Raw genomic sequence first — 17,733 nt, forward strand, 5'->3', positions numbered from 1 at the left:
CCGAACTCCTGACCTTAGGTGATCTGCCCACCTCAGCCTCCCATAGTGCTGGGATTACAGACAAGAGCCACCGCACCCGGCCAGAAACAGAAAAACTCTTAGCTGCAGCACTACTGACCTTTGGCATCCTGTGCGCTGAGAATGTTTAGCAACATCCGTGGCCTTCAACAATTTATGTACACAGACTAATAGCCCCCCAAAGATGTTCACCCCCAATCCCTGCAACCTGTGAATATTTATGCCACATAGTAGGAGGGAATTAGGCTGTAGATAAAATGTTTTCTTAGAGTCAGTGTCTCACTACGTTGCCCAGGCTGATGTGTACGGGCTATTGGCAGGCATGATCCCACTACTAATCGGCACAGGAGTTTTAACCTACTCTCTTTCCAAACTGGCCCAGTTCACCCCTCCTCAGGCAAGCTGGTGGTCCCCTGCTCCCAGGAGGTCACCATATCGAGGCCAAACAGTGCAGACACCTGGTTGACATAGGCCGCTATATCCTCAGAACTCCTGGACTCAATCCTCCTGCCTTGGCCTCCCGAGTAGCTGAGACTACATGTGCGCACCACTGTACCTGGGAATATAAAATTAAGGTTGCTAATTAGTTGGCTTTTTGTTTTTGTTTTTGAAACGGAGTCTTGCTCTGTCACCCAGGCTGGAGTGCAGAGGCGCAATCTCGACTTACTGCAACCTTTGCCTTCTAGGTTCAAGCGATTCTCCTGCCTCAGGCTCCCAAGTAGCTGTAATTATAAGCGCCCACCTCCATGCCCGGCTAATTTTTGTATGATTAGTAGAGATGGGGGGTTTCACCATATTGGTCAGGCTGGTCTCGAACTCCTGACCTCAGGTGATCTTCCCGCCTCGGCCTCCCAAAGTGCTGAGATTTCAGGAGTGAGCCAACACGCCAGGCCAGCTGGCTTTAATAGAAGCAGATTAGCAGCCAGGCCCAGTGGCTCACACCTTTAATCCCAGCACTTTGGGAGGCCGAGACAGGCGGATCACCTGAGGTCAGAAGTTCACCCTGACCAACATGGAGAAACCCCATCTCTACTAAAATTACAAAATTAGCCAGGCACGGTGGCACGTGCCTGTAATCCCAGCCACTTGGGAGGCTGAGGCAGGAGAATTGCCTGAACCCGGGAGGCAGAGGTTGCGGTGAGCTGAGACTAGGCCATTGCCCTCCAGCCTGGACAAGAGTGAAACTCCATCTAAAAAAAAAAAAAAAGGGCACGGTGGCTCACGCCTGTAATCCCAGCACTTTGGGAGGCTGAGGTGGGCAGATCACACGATTAGGAGATCAAGACTATCCTGGCTAACACAGTGAAACCCCATCTCTACTAAAAACACACAAAAAATTAGCTGGGCATGGTGGCTGGCGCCTGTAGTCCCAGCTACTCGGGAGGCTGAGGCAGGAGAATGGCATGAACCCGGGAGGTGGAGCTCGCACTGAGCCGAGATCGAGCCACTGCACTCCAGCCTGGGCGAAAGAGTGAGACTCCGTCTCAAAAACAAACAAGCAAAACAAAACAAAAAAATAGAAGCAGATTAGCCTGGTTTATCCAGATAGGCCCACTGTAATTGCAAGAGCTCTTAAGGGTGGAAGAGCGAGGTGAAGTCAGTGAGGGAATTGGGATGAAGATGGAAGTAGACCTGTAGTCCCGGAACTTTGAGAAGCTGAGGCGGGTGGATCCCTGAGCTCAGGAGTTCAAGATTAGCCTGGCCAAAATGGTGAAACCCTGTCTCTGCTAAAAATTCCAAAAATTTGGTTGGGCATGCTGGCTCATGCTTGTAATCCTAGCACTTTCAGAGGCTGAGGCAGGCTGATCACCTGATATCAAGAGTTCGAGACCAGCCTAGCGAATCTGGTGAAACCCCGTTGCTGCTAAAAATACAAAAATTGGTCAGACACATTGGCTCACGCAGTTAGGGACGCCGAGGTGGGTGGATCACCCAAGGTCAGGAGTTTGAGACCGGCCTGATCAACATGGAGAAACCCTGTCCCAAAATGCAAAATTAGCCAGGTGTGGTAGTGCATGCCTGTAATCCCAGCTACTCCGGAGGTTGAGGTGGGAGAATCACTTGAACCCAGGAGGCGGAGGTTGCAGTGACCTGAGATTGTCCCACTGCACTTCAGCCTGGGTGACAGAGCAAGACTCTGTCTCAAAAACAAATAAAATAAAATAAAATACAAAAATTATCCGGCCATGGTGGCTGGCACCCATAGTCCCAGCTACTCCGGAGGCTGGGGCAGGAGAACCGGGCATGGTGGTAGGCGCCCATAGTCCCAGCCCCTCCGGAGGCTGGGGCAGGAGAATCGCTTGAACCTGGGAAGTGGAGGTTGCAGTGAGCCGAGATTGCGCCACTGCACTTCAGCCTGGGCAACAGAGACTCCATCTCAAAAAAAAAAAAAAGAAAAGAAAAGATGTAAGTAGAGATTGGAGTGTTGGACCACTGGCCTATCCCAGAGTCAAGTCTGGAAGATAGTGGCCATGAGTCACGGGGCTCAGGAAGCCTCTACCAGCTGGAAAAGGCAAGGAGGCAGATTCTCCTCTGGAAACTTCAGACGGGAACACAGTGATCCCGACACCTGGTTTTAGCTCAGTGTGACCCATGTTAGAATCTGGACTCCAGAACTAAAGATAATACATGTGTGTGTTTTAAGCCAAATTTGTGGCCCTTTTTTTTCTTTTTTTTTTGAGACGGAGTGTCCCTCTGTTGCCCAGGCTGGAGTGCAGTGGCTCAATCTTGGCTCACTGAGAGCTCCGCTTCCCGGGTTCACGCCATTCTCCTGCCTCAGCCTCCCGACTAGCTGGGACTACAGGAGCCCGACACCACTCCTGGCTAATTTATTTCTGTATTTTTAGTAGAGATGGGGTTTCACTGTGTTAGCCAGGATGGTCTCAATCTCCTAACCTCGTGATCCGCCTGCCTCAGCCTCCCAAAATGCTGGGATTACAGGCGTGAGCCACTGTGCCTGGTCCGTGGCCTTTTTTGTTTTTTGAGACAGAGTTTCCCTCTTTGTTGCCCAGGCTGGAATGCAATGACGTGATCTCGGCTCACCGCAACTTCCACCTCTCGGGTTCAAGAGATTCTCCTGCCTCAGCCTCCCGAGTAGCTGGGATTACAGACATGCACCACCACACCCGGCTCATTTTGTATTTTTAGTGGAGATGGGGTTTCTCCACGTTGGTCAAGCTGGTCTTGAACTTCCGACCTCAGGTGATCCGCCAGCCTCGGCCTCCAAAGTGCTGGCATTACAGGTGTGAGCCACCACACCTGGCCTCCCGTGGCCATTTTTTATGGCAGCCTTGGGAAATTAATACACCATTAGATGCCAGGCACGTCCCGCTGTGACAACCAAACATGGCTCCAGACACTTCCAAACACCTCCTGGAGACAAAAAATGCCCTCCCCTCCATTGAAGATTGCTGACTTACATTATAAACTGCTGTTTCTTGATTTAGCCATCTCAGGCAACATCAAATAGCTTCCCATTAAATGAAATGAAGCTTTGGCTCTCTTGAAACCCAATCCCCTTTTTTCTCCTCTCTGCGTCCTCCTAATATGACTTCATCGCAGTTTGGTGAAACCATTAATCAGTCAGGCGTGGTGGCTCGTACCTGTAATCTCAGCACTTCGGGAGGCCAAGGTGGGAGGACTGCCTGAGGCCAGGAGTTCGAGGCCAGCCTGGGCAACATTGCAAAACCCCAGCTCTACCAAAAAATGTTAAAAATTAGAGAGGCATAGTGGCACACTCTTGTAATTCTAGCTACATGGGAGGCTAAGACAGAAGGATCCCTTGAGCTCAGGAGTTCAAGGCTGCAGTGAGCCATGATCATAGCACTGGACTCCAGCTTGGATGACAGAGCAAGACCCTGTCTCAAAAAAAAAAGAAAGAGAAAGGACCCTGAAATATTAATATTTGTATAGAATTAGCAAAAACTATGTAAATATTTTCTACTGAACCAAGTAGTGTACTACTTACATTTCCTTTCTCATTGATAGCTGTCTTATTTTCTTTGCTTGTCTTTCTATAGACATTTGCTATTTTTCCTAAATGCTCCAAGATATGTTGAACTTCTTACATCCTTACAATAACTCTTCCCAGTTTTCCTTTCTTGTTTCTTTTTCTTTTCTTTTTTTTTTGAGATCGAGTCTCACTCTGTTGCCCAGGTTGGAGTGCAGGGGCGTAATCTCTGCTCACTGCAACCTCTGCCTCCCGGGATCAAGCATTTCTTGTGCCTCAACCTCCTGAGTGGCTGCAACTACAGGTGCATGTCACCATGCCCGGTTAATTTTTGTGTGTTTTTTTCTGTTTTCTTGTTTTGTTTTGTTTTTGAGATGGAGTTTTGCTCTTGTTGCTCAGGCTGGAGTGCAATGGCGCAATCTCAACTTACCACAGCCTCCCCCTCCTGGGTTCAAGCAATTCTCCTGCCTCAGCCTCCAGAGTAGCTGGGATTACAGGCATGCACCACCACACCAGGCCAATTTTTTGTATTTTCAGTAGAGACGGGGTTTCTCCATCTGGGTCAGGCTGGTCTCGAACTCCTGACCTCAGGTGATCCACCCACCCCAGCCTCCCAAAGTGCTGGGATTACAGGCTTGAGCCACTGTGCCCAGCAGCTTTTTTCAAGTGGCAAAATTGGGGTTTCAAGCCCATTTCTGTCTGTTTCTAAAGTCCAATCTCACTGGGCATGGATCACTTGAGACCAGAAGGTTGAAGCCTTAGTGAGCTGTGATGGTACCACTCACTGTGTTACAGCTAGAGCAAGACCCTGTCTCAAATAAACAAATAAGTAAAGTTCAGGCTCGTTTATATAACATACTGACTCTTTTCCAGTAGGGCTTAGATCTGGACCAGCCTTCTGGATGGCAGTGGGAGGGAGGTCCTGAGTGTGCCTGGCCCCCAAGGGTAGGGAGGAGGCCCTGTACTGCAGCATCCATCCAAACACACCCTGCGCTGGGCCCAGTGTAAAGAGGACACGTTCCGTTCCTGCCTTCCAGAGGCTCCTTCTCGGCAGGACTGGCGAGACTTCCCTGGGCTGCGAGAGGGACGTCACCACATGCTGCCTTTCGAGTTGTCTTTCATGTAGGGATTTGAATGGGGCATTAGGGAAGTGGAGGCGGGACCAGGCTTGGGTGTGTTCCAAATACCAGAGATCGGTTTCCTAATAAGGTGGCCAGATTTAGCAAATACAGATACAACAGGTCCAGTTAAATGTGAATTTCAGATAACGAGCAGCATTTTAGTATGAGTCTAGCCCATCAATATTTGGGCTATACTTAAACTAAGACATGACTCCTTGTTCATCTGAGATTCAAAACACTTGTCCCGTGTTTCATCTCACAACGCCAGTCCGGGGAGCCCGGCGAGGATTGACATGATACGCGTGGCCCAGAGGAGCACGGGGCTGACTGCCTGGCCAAGCTGGCGGCCTGGACCTCCAAGCGGTCAGCTCGGGCTAGAGCGGCCGCTATCAGGACCACCGCTCTAGCCGGCACCTCGCTAAGGCGGAAGTCGCGACGCACACTTCCGCCGGGCGGGCCCGTTGTTGGGCGGGGCGGTGACGTTAGCCCGGAAGGGGCGGGCCCGCCGGGAGCCAGGCCGCGCGGCGCCGCGCCGGCCGAGAGAGGTCCGGAGGCCGGACCATGGCGGCGGCGGGGGTTGCCGAGGGGCGGCGCGCCGCCCTGGAGGCGGCTGCGGCGGCGGCTCCTGAGCGGGGCGGCGGGAGCTGCGTGCTATGCTGCGGAGACCTGGAGGCCACGGCGCTGGGCCGCTGCGACCACCCGGTGTGCTACCGCTGCTCCACCAAGATGCGGGTGCTGTGCGAGCAGCGCTACTGCGCCGTGTGCCGCGAGGAGCTGCGCCAGGTGCGGGGCGCCGGGGGCGCGGCCCGGGGGCGGCGGGGCTCCCGGCAGCTGGAAGGGGACTTTGCCTCACTGAGGTCCGGCCGTGGGCCCGGCGGCGCCGGCTTCCGAGAGAGGCCTGGTGGGGCCACCCAGGGCGGGGTCCCGGCCGTGCGGATGACGGCGGGGCGTTGGGGCTGGGAGGCCGGAGGCTGCCGAGCGGGTTGGAGGAGTGGGCAAGCCCTGTGGGGACAGCCTGGGGACCTACCTCGTGTCCTGGGGGTTCCTGTCGGGCCTCAGGAAGGGGCCTGATCAGATGGAGAACTCGGTGACCTGCTCGTCTTCGGGAGTTGATTTCCCAGGGGCCTCCGTTCGGATGGAGGAAACAAGGCAAGGGGGACCCTCCGGAGGCCATCCGTCCTGGAAGCAGGGCGTCAAACTCTGGGCATTCTCAGCCCAGCTGTGTTTCAAGGCCCCCATTGGGTGACCCTGAGCAAACTCCTTCCGAGACTGACGTTTTCCTCTGTGGAGTGGAGGTGACACTAGCCTCGGAAGGAGACCTGCCCACCAGAGGGGAAGGCCCCCTCCCGCTTCTTGGCGGGAAGGTAGAAAAAGTGTTAGGAAGTTTTCCTCCTCCTTGCCGCCGCCCCCTTGGCGCTCATCTCCACAGTGAATGGGAGACGTTTTTGACTGTACAGACTTGGAAGTCCTGGAGGGGTCAGAGGGTACCATACAGCGTTCCTCCACCCTCAGTGCACTGCCAGCTGCTGACTCTGGGCACCTGGCTGGAGCCCCTTGGTTTCCTGAACTTAGAGATTTGTTTGCTTCCAGCATTGTGAAATTCCCCCGGTTTGTTCATAGAAGGCTTCATTCAGCTGGTGACATCTGTCAGGAATCTAACTTTCCTCTTCTCAGAAGTGATGCAGAACAGTATTGAAGGATAGGTTCTTTCTTTTTTTCCTTTTCTTTGTTTTTCGTAAGTAGACATTTACATCAAAGGAGCTAAAGAGACGCTGAAATTCTCTGAGCAATTTGTGAGCATCTATCCTGTGCCCTTTTGGAAAAAGACATTTGGAGATGCTGTCAGTCTGTCATGTGACAGAAGGAGGCTGACCCAGACCCCGGGGAGATCTGGGGTGCAGGAACAGTCATGGAGGACCTTGGCCTGTGGCTTCCTCAGGGCGCTTTCTGGCTTTGCCGGAGCCTGCCTTGCCAGCCAGTCCTGCATACTATGACCTCACTCTCCAACAGCCAGGCTTCCCAGCACACCTGTAGCTTCCTTCTGGAAAGAAGACGCTGAGGAGTTCTTGGCACGTGAGGTCCCGGCCCAGGCTGCAGGTCTGATGCAAGACATGAGTGAACATCTGCGTATGCTTACTCCGGCAGCCTCTGCCTGCTCTCATTCCTTGTAGGCCCCACACCCTCCAGGAACTCTGTGGCCAGGGGCTGTGGCCGTGAGCTGTCAGCCGGGGTGCGGCTTGGCACTGGGTGCCCCCAGCCAGCTGCTTCTAGGGCCTGCCCCGCCTTACTGGGCTGAAGGAGGGGTCCTGGGAAGTCTGGTGTTTGCTGCTCTCCTCTCCTTTGCGTTCATCCTGTTTTCTTCCCGTCTTGAACTTGCTGCCTCACTCTAGCCTCCTTTTTCCCTTACTGAGTTCGGCATCATCCCCTGAGTATATTCTGTGTCCCATGTGTGCTCAGGAATTCCCTCTGCAGCCCTCAACTCCTGAACCCTGGCATTGTCTTGGCCTCCCTTATGGGACTAAGGCTTTGCGAAAATTGGGAGGAAAGTGTCCAGGATGCTGTATGGAATGGGCTGGCTCCATGTGCTCGTTAGTTCCACACACCTGGACCCAGACCTTCCCTGCGGAGGCTGCAGCTGCTGCTCAGGCGAGGAGCCAGATGGGCCCGACCCCTGGCAGGTGCTCGGGGTGGAAGCCGAGCCAGGCTCCCCGCGGTGGGAGGCAGGGGCGCTGTTCTCAGCCATGGCTGACAGAGGCCCTGGGGTGGTGGAGCCCCATGTTCTGGGCCTCTTTTCTGGCCGTGTCTTTCTCAAGGGCCGATTCCTGCTGTTTGCGTCTTGCTCGCCTGCTTGCTCTGGTCCCTGGTGTTACTGCAGGAGTCCTGATGAGGCTGTGGCCCCCCAGGGCAGCCCACCCGCACCTCACAGGCAGGCAGTGGGAGGGGCGCAGACGGCCAGCCCACAGTCACCCAAGGTCCCAGGTCAGGAGGGTGACCTGCTGGCTCAGGCCATGCTTTCCGAATCCTGCCGTCCCCCTCCCGTCCTCTGTGACCCTGGCCCTGTCTGTAAGATGCTCCCTGCTGCTGTCCCCATCTGGGCTCCGTGGAGGTCTAGGCTCTCTAGATGGCCCTGGGAGCCATCCACAGGGTCTGCCTCCGCCCGTGTGGGCAGGCCCTCACCGCTGTCCTTTTGTGTGCCCATGGCATGCTGGGGAGTGTGGAGCTGCAAGGCCCCAGGCAGACACCATACCTGTCCCTGTAGGGGGTCCTGGGGGCCTCCTGTTCCTAAGCAGGCCTCCCCTCTACCTCTCACTCTCCTTGGGGCCTGGCCTGGCTGTCTCCAGGGCTCACATAGAGCGCCCTTTCCCCGATCATTTGCTGCACAGCCCATCCCCAAGCCTCTCCCCACGGGTTCTGTACTTCTGTCTTCAGACACGTGACCCTCTCCTGTCGGGGTGACCTAGATCTCTCGTCTCCCTCTGTAGCCCCAGCCATCTCCCCCCGGTCCCCCACATCCCACCCTAGCCCCCCACATCCCACCACAGCCATCTCCCAACGGCCCCTGAGTCCCACCCCAGGCATCTCCCCCAGGCCCTCAAGTCCCCTACCCACAGCCATCTTCCCCTGGCTTCCATGTCCCCTACATCCCCTACTCCCAGCCTGGCCGTGCTGGAGTACCAGCAGGCTGGTTGGCTCCTCAGTTAACCAGCCTGTCCACCATGCTGTGGGGCGCAGCCTCATCCAGCCCCTCCTCACCCTCAGGGACGGTGATGCTGGCCGTGCCAGGCTGCGCTGCTGTCCCATTGCCCGCTCCTGAGGTCTGGGCGGCCAGGCCTAGTCTCCCTGCCTGTCTGAGGATGGGCAGCCTCAGGCCCCCACCAGCAGGTGGTATTTGCCTGCTCCGGCCCTGTGGCCCCAAACCTACATGCCCTCCTGCCCTAGTAAACGCGGCCTTGGGCCCACCTTGCTTGCAGACATTGTTCTTTCCCAAGCCTCTTCTTCTTCATGAGCCCACCCAGTGCATCCTTTCTCCTGTCTCATTGCTCCACTCAGGTGCCCCGCCTGGGTTACCCCTACCAGCTGTTCAGGAGGGACGAATACCCTGGGTGTTGCTACCTCTGGTGCTTGGAGCACCTGCCCTAGCCGCTGGGCAGATGGACACCCGTCTAGACCCCACGTGGGGCATGTGGCCCTCCTGTTCCAGCCCACCCTGGATCCTTCATCTGGGTGATGTCAGTGCACCCGGGACCCGCCCGGCCCTGCCTCTGCCCAGCTCCCTGCAGCTCCTCCACCCCGAGCTGCTGCCTGGCCTCAGAAAGGCTGCCTTGGCCGAGTCTGCCAGCCCCACCAGTGCCATCCCACATCGGTTTCTCGGGACTTAGGATGTACTAGCATCGCATGGGGCGTGGGTGCCTCCAGGCGGCAAGGACAGAGGAGTCTGTGTGCTCCTCAGCGGGGTCTGGCCCTGTGCCCGCACTTGGTGGCGCTCGGGACGCCCGAGTGGAGGCCGGCTGCATGTTAGGGTGCCTGGGATGCCCCTGTGCCCACAGCCTGAGGAGTCACCACCCAGGGTGGATGAGAGCGCGCGGCTGAAAGCAGGGGTGCCAAAGTGGGGAGGTGGGGCTGGGGACGCCCCTGGCATGGGTTTCCTCGGGGGAAGGAAGTCGTTTCTCGGAGCTGATGGGCTTGAATGCTTTTTGGCAGCCTGGCGGGCGTCCCTCACAGGCTGCTCACCTGGCCGCCTCACAGGCAGACACTGGCTTCCTCGCCCGCCTGCCGGTGCTGCTTCGGGAGCTGTGGTGGGGGCGTGGTCCTGTCTGGTTCCCGGGAATCCCGGTCCTCAGCTGCCTGAGGAGGCTCGCGCTCTTGGTCCCAACAGCACTCTGAGTGGCTCCACAGAGTGTGCCCATGAGGGTCGGGCTGGAAGGCAGGGCTGGGTGCCAGCTGCCCTGAGGGCAACTGCTATGAAAAGAGGCCACCCAAGGCCCAGGGCCTTTCCCTGTGTTTGGGGTGTGCAGAGGGGCTGCTCAGGAGGAGAGCCAGGGGACAGGTCAGGGTGATGTGGCCCACAGTGACTCACAGCCTTTGTAATGGGGCTCTGGGTAGGGCCGCGACTCCCATCTGAAGACATCGTGGGAGGCAGCTATGATGAAGTGCCCATCTGAGCCCAGCGGGTGACGGGGATGCAGAGGCGGCCAAGTTCATCCTGCCCAGCCTTGCCTGATGTGACAAGGGGAGGAAAGGTGTGGGCTGCTGCTCCTGTAGCCTGCACTGCCCACCCCTCCCTCGTGGAGCCGGCTCCTGTCAGTGGGGTGGGGGCACCCTCCTTGCAGCGCAGCAGCCTGTCCTGGCAGAAGTGGAGGCTGAGCTCTCCTGGTGATCCTGACCCTCCTGGGGAGCCAGGTTTAATCACCTGCTCTGGGGAACACAGACCAGCCCAGGACCACCCGAGTATGTGTGGGACTGGCTCTCCTGCCAAGTCTCAGGTTTCCCAACTTCACGGCCATTCCGGCCTGACATCCTCTTTGGCTAAGGCGAAACATAACATGCCGTTGGCGTGACCCTTGGCAAGGTGAGGACGTCCTCCTGCCGTGGATGTGCCCATGAGGCCTTGAGCTGCTCTAGGGGCTTGAGCCGAGACAAGTGAGCAGTGGCAGGCTTGGGACGGCGATGGAGCCAGAAGGGGGCTTGACCAACCCAAGGGGTGGGTGGCACCAATCTCCGCAGGCGTGGGGACAGCGAGGGTCCTAGCCAGTAGAGCTTCGTGGAGAGCAGGGGTGCTGAGCTGAGCGGGGATGCCGGGGTCGTCTGTGGAGGCACAGGGCAGAGGGCAGGTCCTTTGGCAGCCAGCTTTACAAGTGCCAGAGACCCCTGGGAAGGGGGCCATGCAGAGGCTCTGCAGCGCCTGCTGACTCTGCTTGGAGCTGAGGTGGCTGGCTTGGGCCTTGGGCCGTGGAGGCACCATGGAAACGTGGGGGTGGGGGCGCCGGACAGGGCCTTGTCACCTGATGTATCCCCGGCTGGCCGCCATTGGTATTCCCTTAGCAGCTACTTGGAACACGTTTCTTCTCTGTCCCGGAAAGCGCAGCAGCGCAGAGCGACAGCTGCTCTGTTCCCAGCAGGGTGGAGTCGCCGGGTGAGGGCCCTGGCCGGTGGGGCGTGGCCGCTTTGGGTCTGACCTGGCCGCCCCCTGGTGGAGAGGCCTGGCGCTGCGTCTCTGTCCTCTGTCCCCGGCCCTAGGCAAGCGTGTTGGGGTAAGGAGGGGAGGCCTAGGTCAGGGTGCCAGGGGCCGCTGCCTACCGGGGCCTCCCAGGAGAACCATTTATGCCTCACTCCTACTCAGCGGGGCCATGAGGGCTCCCTTGCCTCTGAGGCTCTTGCATTTCAGGTGGGGGTCCCATCCCAGTTCTGTTTACTGTCCCTCTGGTTTTTGGCTCTAGGTGGTCTTTGGGAAGAAGCTTCCTGCCTTTGCCACCATCCCCATCCACCTGCTGCAGCATGAGAAGAAATATGATATCTACTTTGCAGATGGAAAGGTGTATGCATTGTACAGGTGAGCAGGGCCCCTTCCTGGGTCCTGGCTTCCCTGTGACTGTGGCTCTTCATGTGCCACTCTCCTCACAACCAGAGGCACTTTGGGGGCCACATGGTGCACCAATGCTGGGGCAAGGTGCCTGGGTTCCCATCCTGTGACTGGGGACGCTTACCAGGCCCTCCTGGGGGTAGAGCTGGTGGGTGCGCTAGGGAAAGGCATGCCCAGGTGGCGCAGTACCTGCCTCAGGGGCTCCTTGAGGGGCACGTGAGCTTGTGTGAGCCAGGCCTGTGGCCTGAAAATTCAGTAAAGGGCACAGCTGTCCCAGGGCTGGTCTCTCAGGGGAGGGGCAGCTCCTGGGCTCAGGGCTAGAGCCAGGCTTCTGACCCAGGCCGTGTGCAGGCTTCACCCAACCGGTGACCTTGCATCTGGCCTGGGTCACAGGCCTGGGGCCTGGTGAGTGGCCCCACTCCCGGCGGTGACACTGAATGTTCTGGGGCCGTGGGCGGCTCTCGGTGTCTTCCTAGGCAGCTGCTGCAGCACGAGTGCCCGCGGTGCCCCGAGCTGCCGCCTTTCAGCCTCTTCGGGGACCTGGAGCAGCACATGCGGAGGCAGCACGAGCTCTTCTGCTGCCGGCTGTGCCTCCAGCACCTCCAGGTGTGCCCCCAGAGACCCCGGAGAGAGCCTAGGTGGTGGGTGGTGCTGGGGATGCGGTCACACGGCTGGGAGGGGCTTGTCCGCCTGCTGCTTCTGGCCCTGGATGGCCCCCCAAGGGTCAGGCTGTATGCGGCAGGGAGGCTTCTGGTGGCTGGCGGGACCCTCTCCTGCCCCTTGCTGCTCTGCCGCTGGCCTGTGGGAAGAGGCAGGAGGCCTGGGGTCCCCCAGCCTGTGCCCAGCCCCCTGTGCCTTGCAGATCTTCACATACGAACGCAAGTGGTACTCGCGCAAGGACCTGGCCCGGCATCGCATGCAGGGGGACCCCGATGACACGTCGCACCGCGGGCACCCGCTCTGCAAGTTCTGCGACGAGCGCTACCTGGACAATGACGAGCTGCTTAAGCACCTGCGCCGCGACCACTACTTCTGCCACTTCTGCGACTCGGACGGGGCCCAGGACTACTACAGGTGGGCCGGGCAGCAGACAGACAGATGACCCTCCCTCCCTCAGGGCGTGGGGCTAGCCGGGCTGCAGCCCTCCTACCGACACCCCATCTTCTGCCAGCGACTATGCCTACCTGCGCGAGCACTTCCGGGAGAAGCACTTCCTGTGTGAGGAGGGCCGCTGCAGCACAGAGCAGTTCACCCACGCCTTCCGCACCGAGATCGACCTCAAGGCCCACAGGACGGCCTGCCACAGCCGCAGCCGTGCCGAGGCACGCCAGAACCGCCAGATCGACCTACAGTTCAGCTATGCACCACGGCACTCGCGCCGGAACGAGGGTGAGCAGGCACCTGGCCTGGATGCCCCCGGGCGGGGTCACATGACCGTGCCCTGCTCTGGAGCCTCAGACGAGCTGTGGGTACAGGAGGTGGCCTCTGGCCGGGCTGCAGTGCCTGAGCACCCCTCGTGCCAGGAGCGCTTGCTCCCTCAGGGTCTTGAATCTGCTGCCCTGGGCACCCGGGGCCCTTCCCTGGACCAGGAGGCTTTTACTGAACATCTGCTGTGTGCAGATCCCACCTGGGGCTCGGGGACCTTCCTCTCCCTTCCCACTGCTCCTGTGGCTTGGCACCCAGGTCGTAGATGCCCGTGGCTGGCGTGGACCCTGCAAAGCTCCTGTGCCATCCTGGGCTCATGTGCACTGTGGGTAGGAAGGCCTCTGCTGTCCAGGCCTGAGCACTGGCCGGGTGTGGCCTTGACAGCAGGCCTGTCCCTCCTATCGTCCTGGGGTCCCGGGAAGTGACAGGCTGTCTGCTGGCCGCAGGGGTCGTCAGTGGCGAAGACTACGAGGAGGTGGACAGGTACAGCCGCCAGGGCCGAGTGGCCCGGGCTGGCACTCGCGGAGCCCAGCAGAGCCGCCGAGGAAGCTGGAGGTACAAAAGGTGGGGGGCCTTGCGTGCTGCTGACATTCTCCTGTGGTGACCATGGCCAGTGGCCAAGGTGGGAGTAGGGGTGGGGTCAGGGATTGCGGCAGCAGGGTCTGTTCAGTGTCCTTGGTGAGCAGAAGTTTCTTCCTCTTCCAATTCTAGCCACAGCCACAGATCCCAGGGTTGGGGTGAGTGAAAGGGGCCTGTATCAACTGGGCGGCCACCGCAGCTGTATGAGGAAGCATTGGCCCGGCAGCCCTGCAGGGCAGAAACATCAGACCCCAGATAATTGCCCCACACACTGGGCCCAGGACTCTGCCTGCCTGAGGCATTGGTCTCGGGCTGTGCTCAGCCTGAAGGCTGGCCTCCTTGTCCCAGGGAGGAAGAGGACCGAGAATTAGCAGCTGCTGTCCGGGCCTCCGTGGCTGCACAGCAGCAGGAGGAGGCACGCAGGAGTGAGGACCGGGAGGAAGGCGGCCGGCCCAAGAAGGAGGAGGCAGCGGTGCGGGGTCCTGAGGAGCCCCGTGGCCCCCGGCGCCCACCCCGGACTCAGGGTGAAGGCCCAGGTGAGTTAGCCCTACCTGGTGGCAGCTCTGCCCAGGCCAGGAGGCCAGTGGCCAACTGTTTTTTATTTTGTTTTGTTTTGAGGCAAGAGTCTCGCTCTGTGGCCCAGGCTGGAGTGCAGTGGCGTGATCCTGGCTCACTGCAACCTCTGCCTCCCGGGTTCACGCGATTCTCCTGCCTCAGCCTCCTGAGTAGCTGGGCCTACAGGCCCGCGCCCCCACACCTGGCTAATTTTTCCATTTTTAGTAGAGATGGGGTTTCACCGTGTTGGCCAGGGTGGTCTCAAATTTCTGACCTCAGGTGATCCGCCTACCTCAGCCTCCCAAAGTGCTGGGATTACAGGCGTGAGCCACCGTGCCCAGCCTAGTGGCCAGCTCTTGACGGGCACAGTGCCTGGGACGCTGCGGGCCTTCACCTGGGAGGCAGAAGAGCACCCTTCACTCTGTCCCCACACCCTGACCTGACCTGGGGGCCTTGTGTTCCTCACAGGCCCTAAGGAAACCTCGACAAATGGTCCTGGAAGCCAAGAGGCCTTCCCAGTGACGGGCCCGGCCACCCCGTGGTGTGTGAGGGTGAGGGTGTGGGTGCCGAGGGGTGAATGGTGCAGGGTGGGCGGGTGCGGGCGGCCACAGATGGGTGCCAGGAGGGCAGGTGTGGAGCCACGGGGCCTGATAGCTGTTGACCAGTTCTGCTTCCCCGCGCCCAGCACCCTCCCACCACCCAGCCCTAAGCTCGAGGACGAAGACTTCCCCAGCCTCTCCGCCTCCACCTCCTCCTGCTGCTCCACTGCAGCAGTCCCGGGCCCTGTGGGGTTGGCGCTGCCGTACGCCATCCCTGCCAGGGGCAGGAGTGCCTTCCAGGAGGACGATTTCCCTGCCCTGGTGTCCTCGGTGCCCAAGCCTGGCACCACCCCCACCAGCCTCGTCTCTGCCTGGAACAGCAGCAGCAGCAGCAGCAAGAAGGTAGCACAGCCCCCACCCTCAGCGCAGGCTACCGGAAGCGGCCAGCCCACCAGAAAGGCTGGGAAGGGGAGCAGGGGCGGCAGGAAGGGCGGCCCGCCCCTCACACAGGAGGAGGAGGGTGGCAGTCCAGCCGCTCAGGAGCTTCGAAGCACACGCCCCACGGGCTCCGTCTCCTCCCCACTGGGGCCGGTCTCCATCCAGCCCTCTAAAGTTGGCAAGAAGAAGAAAGTGGGCTCAGAGAAGCCTGGCACCACCCTGCCACAGCCCCTGCCCGCTAGCGGTCCCCCTGGGCCTGTGCAGGCCCCGGAAGCTCCTGCCAGCAGAGCCGAGGGGCCAGCTGCTGTCGTCGTTAATGGACACACAGAGGGCCCGGCCCCGGCTCGGAGCGCCCCCAAGGAACCCCCAGGGCTCCCAAGGCCCCTGGGCTCCTTCCCCTGCCCCACGCCACAGGAGGACTTCCCAGCGCTTGGCGGCCCCTGTCCGCCCCGGATGCCACCGCCCCCAGGTACGTGTGCAGGCTCAGGCCTGCTCCCTGGGTGTTGGGAGAGGCCGGGGTCAGGCTGGAGCCACAGGCACAGTCTGCAGCTGCTTGGTGGGGACCCCTGTGCGCTGCTGTTGGCCACCCACACGACCTCCAGCCTCCCCTTAACTGCCCTGTGTCCCTTGTCTCTCTTGAGACCGGCCCTCATGGTGCCTCCCGGGGCTGAGGGTGCATGAGCTTATATAGGCTGGGCCTGCCACACCGGAAGCATGGTGTGGGTGCTGGCCCTGCGCCTGCTCTGCGGGGAAGGGGTGGCTGTGGACAGAAGCTGGCCCTAGAGGCCAGGCAGCCCGCAGTCAGCGAGGGTCCCCTCTGGGTCTTCTCTTGCCACCCCTCAGGCTTCAGCGCTGTGGTGCTCCTGAAGGGCACACCTCCCCCACCCCCGCCGGGCCTGGTGCCCCCCGTCAGCAAGCCGCCCCCCGGCTTCTCTGGCCTTCTGCCTAGCCCCCACCCGGCCTGCGTTCCCAGCCCCACCACCACCACCACCACCACAAAACCGTAAGTGTGGGTGGGCTGCCTGGCGTCCACCGGGGGCTGGAGGAAGGGTACCTTTCCCTTGGGCCATTCTGAAGGCTGAAGCCTCCACCTTCTCTTACCCCTCTGACTCCTAGACCCAGGCCGCCGCCTGCCCTGCAGGCCTACCTAGTCCCCGAGAACTTCCGGGAGAGGAACCTGCAGCTCATCCAGTCCATCAGGGACTTCCTGCAGAGTGACGAGGCCCGCTTCAGCCAGTTCAAGAGCCACTCCGGGGAGTTCAGACAGGTCAGTCGGGCCCAGGAGTCCAGACGGGTCAGGTGGGCCCGGGGCGGGGTGGCCAACCCGTCTTCATCCAGGGCCCAGGCCGGAGGGGATGACTGAGTCTGACTCTCCGGCGGCAGGGCCTGATCTCCGCAGCCCAGTATTACAAGAGTTGCCGGGACCTGCTGGGGGAGAATTTCCAGAAGGTCTTTAACGAGCTGCTGGTCCTACTGCCCGACACAGCCAAGCAGCAGGAGCTCCTGTCTGCACACACGGACTTCTGCAACCGCGAGAAGCCTCTCAGCACCAAGTCCAAGAAGAACAAGAAGAGCGCGTGGCAGGCCACCACCCAGCAGGCGGGCCTGGACTGCCGTGTGTGCCCCACCTGCCAGCAGGTGCTCGCACACGGCGACGCCAGCAGCCACCAGGCGCTGCATGCTGCCCGGGACGACGACTTCCCCTCCCTGCAAGCCATCGCCAGGATCATCACGTAGCTCCTGCCAGCATGGCCAGAGCCATCGCACCATGAGCGCCCTTCCTCCTTCCTTCCTCTCCGGGCTGCCGGGCAGCCAGGTAAGGCCCAGTGAGGCCACCTGGCCTCTTGGTTGGCCAGGCCCACCAGGAAGTCACCAGGATGGTCCACCCGCCCTATTGGCACAGTCAGGTGGGAGTCCACCCCTGCCTCAGTGGTGGGCCAGTCTCGGTTTGCATTCTTGTGCTTTTGGGAGGCGCCAGGGGAGGGAAGGGCTGGGATGCTGGGACCTGTTGTTGCTGGCAAAGCCAGAAGTCACAGTGGCCTGATCTGGGCCCTCCTGAAGCTGAGGGCTGCCGCCCCTGCAGCCTCAGAGCTGAAAGCTGCAGTTCCGTAGGTGCCAGAGTCAGATGTCACAGATGTGTGTTGTGTAAACAGTTGGCTGTTTCGTGCTTCAAGAATATTCAGGATTAAAAGCAGACAAGAAATTGTGCTACTTGAAGTTGAATCTTTTTATGAGACAAGCTAAAGCTGAATCTGGGATCTCAAATTGCCTCTGACCTTTTATAAGACAGTTTATCTTCAAATAAATTTATTTTGCAATACCACACATAGCTGGTGTTCTGAGCTTGTCTGTCTTCTGAGTACACCCTGAAGCCAAATTTAAAAACAGGGTGGAGGGGACATCTGAAATACTGCAGCAAAATAATATGAGCATTATTATCTGGATCTAGGGTATCTGGAGAGAGACCAGACACATACGGTAACCACTTCTTTCTGCTTCCAACACATAGAAGTAGGCAAAAAGCTCTAA

General features: G+C 59.4%; 1 protein-coding gene across 2 annotated transcripts; it reads left to right on the plus strand.

Moving 5' to 3' along the window:
- Window positions 1–5,581: 5,581 nt before the first annotated feature.
- On the plus strand, window positions 5,582–17,528 carry ZNF598 (zinc finger protein 598). 2 transcript variants are annotated; one of them, XM_023189219.1, is made up of 12 exons: window positions 5,582–5,871; window positions 11,526–11,638; window positions 12,145–12,274; window positions 12,531–12,742; window positions 12,840–13,057; window positions 13,540–13,657; window positions 14,021–14,208; window positions 14,696–14,768; window positions 14,913–15,673; window positions 16,048–16,207; window positions 16,321–16,471; window positions 16,588–17,528. In XM_023189219.1, exons 1-12 carry the CDS (start codon window positions 5,650–5,652, stop codon window positions 16,939–16,941), a joined length of 2,700 nt encoding a protein of 899 aa, XP_023044987.1. In that variant the 5' UTR covers window positions 5,582–5,649; the 3' UTR covers window positions 16,942–17,528. The 2 variants fall into 2 exon arrangements, with proteins under 2 accessions (XP_023044987.1, XP_023044988.1); XM_023189220.1 differs by having other exon boundaries at window positions 13,540–13,648.
- The last annotated feature ends 205 nt before the right edge of the window (window positions 17,529–17,733 follow it).

The sequence above is a fragment of the Piliocolobus tephrosceles genome, chromosome 17 (genome assembly GCF_002776525.5).
Source record: "Piliocolobus tephrosceles isolate RC106 chromosome 17, ASM277652v3, whole genome shotgun sequence".
NCBI classification, from domain to species: Eukaryota; Metazoa; Chordata; class Mammalia; order Primates; family Cercopithecidae; genus Piliocolobus; species Piliocolobus tephrosceles.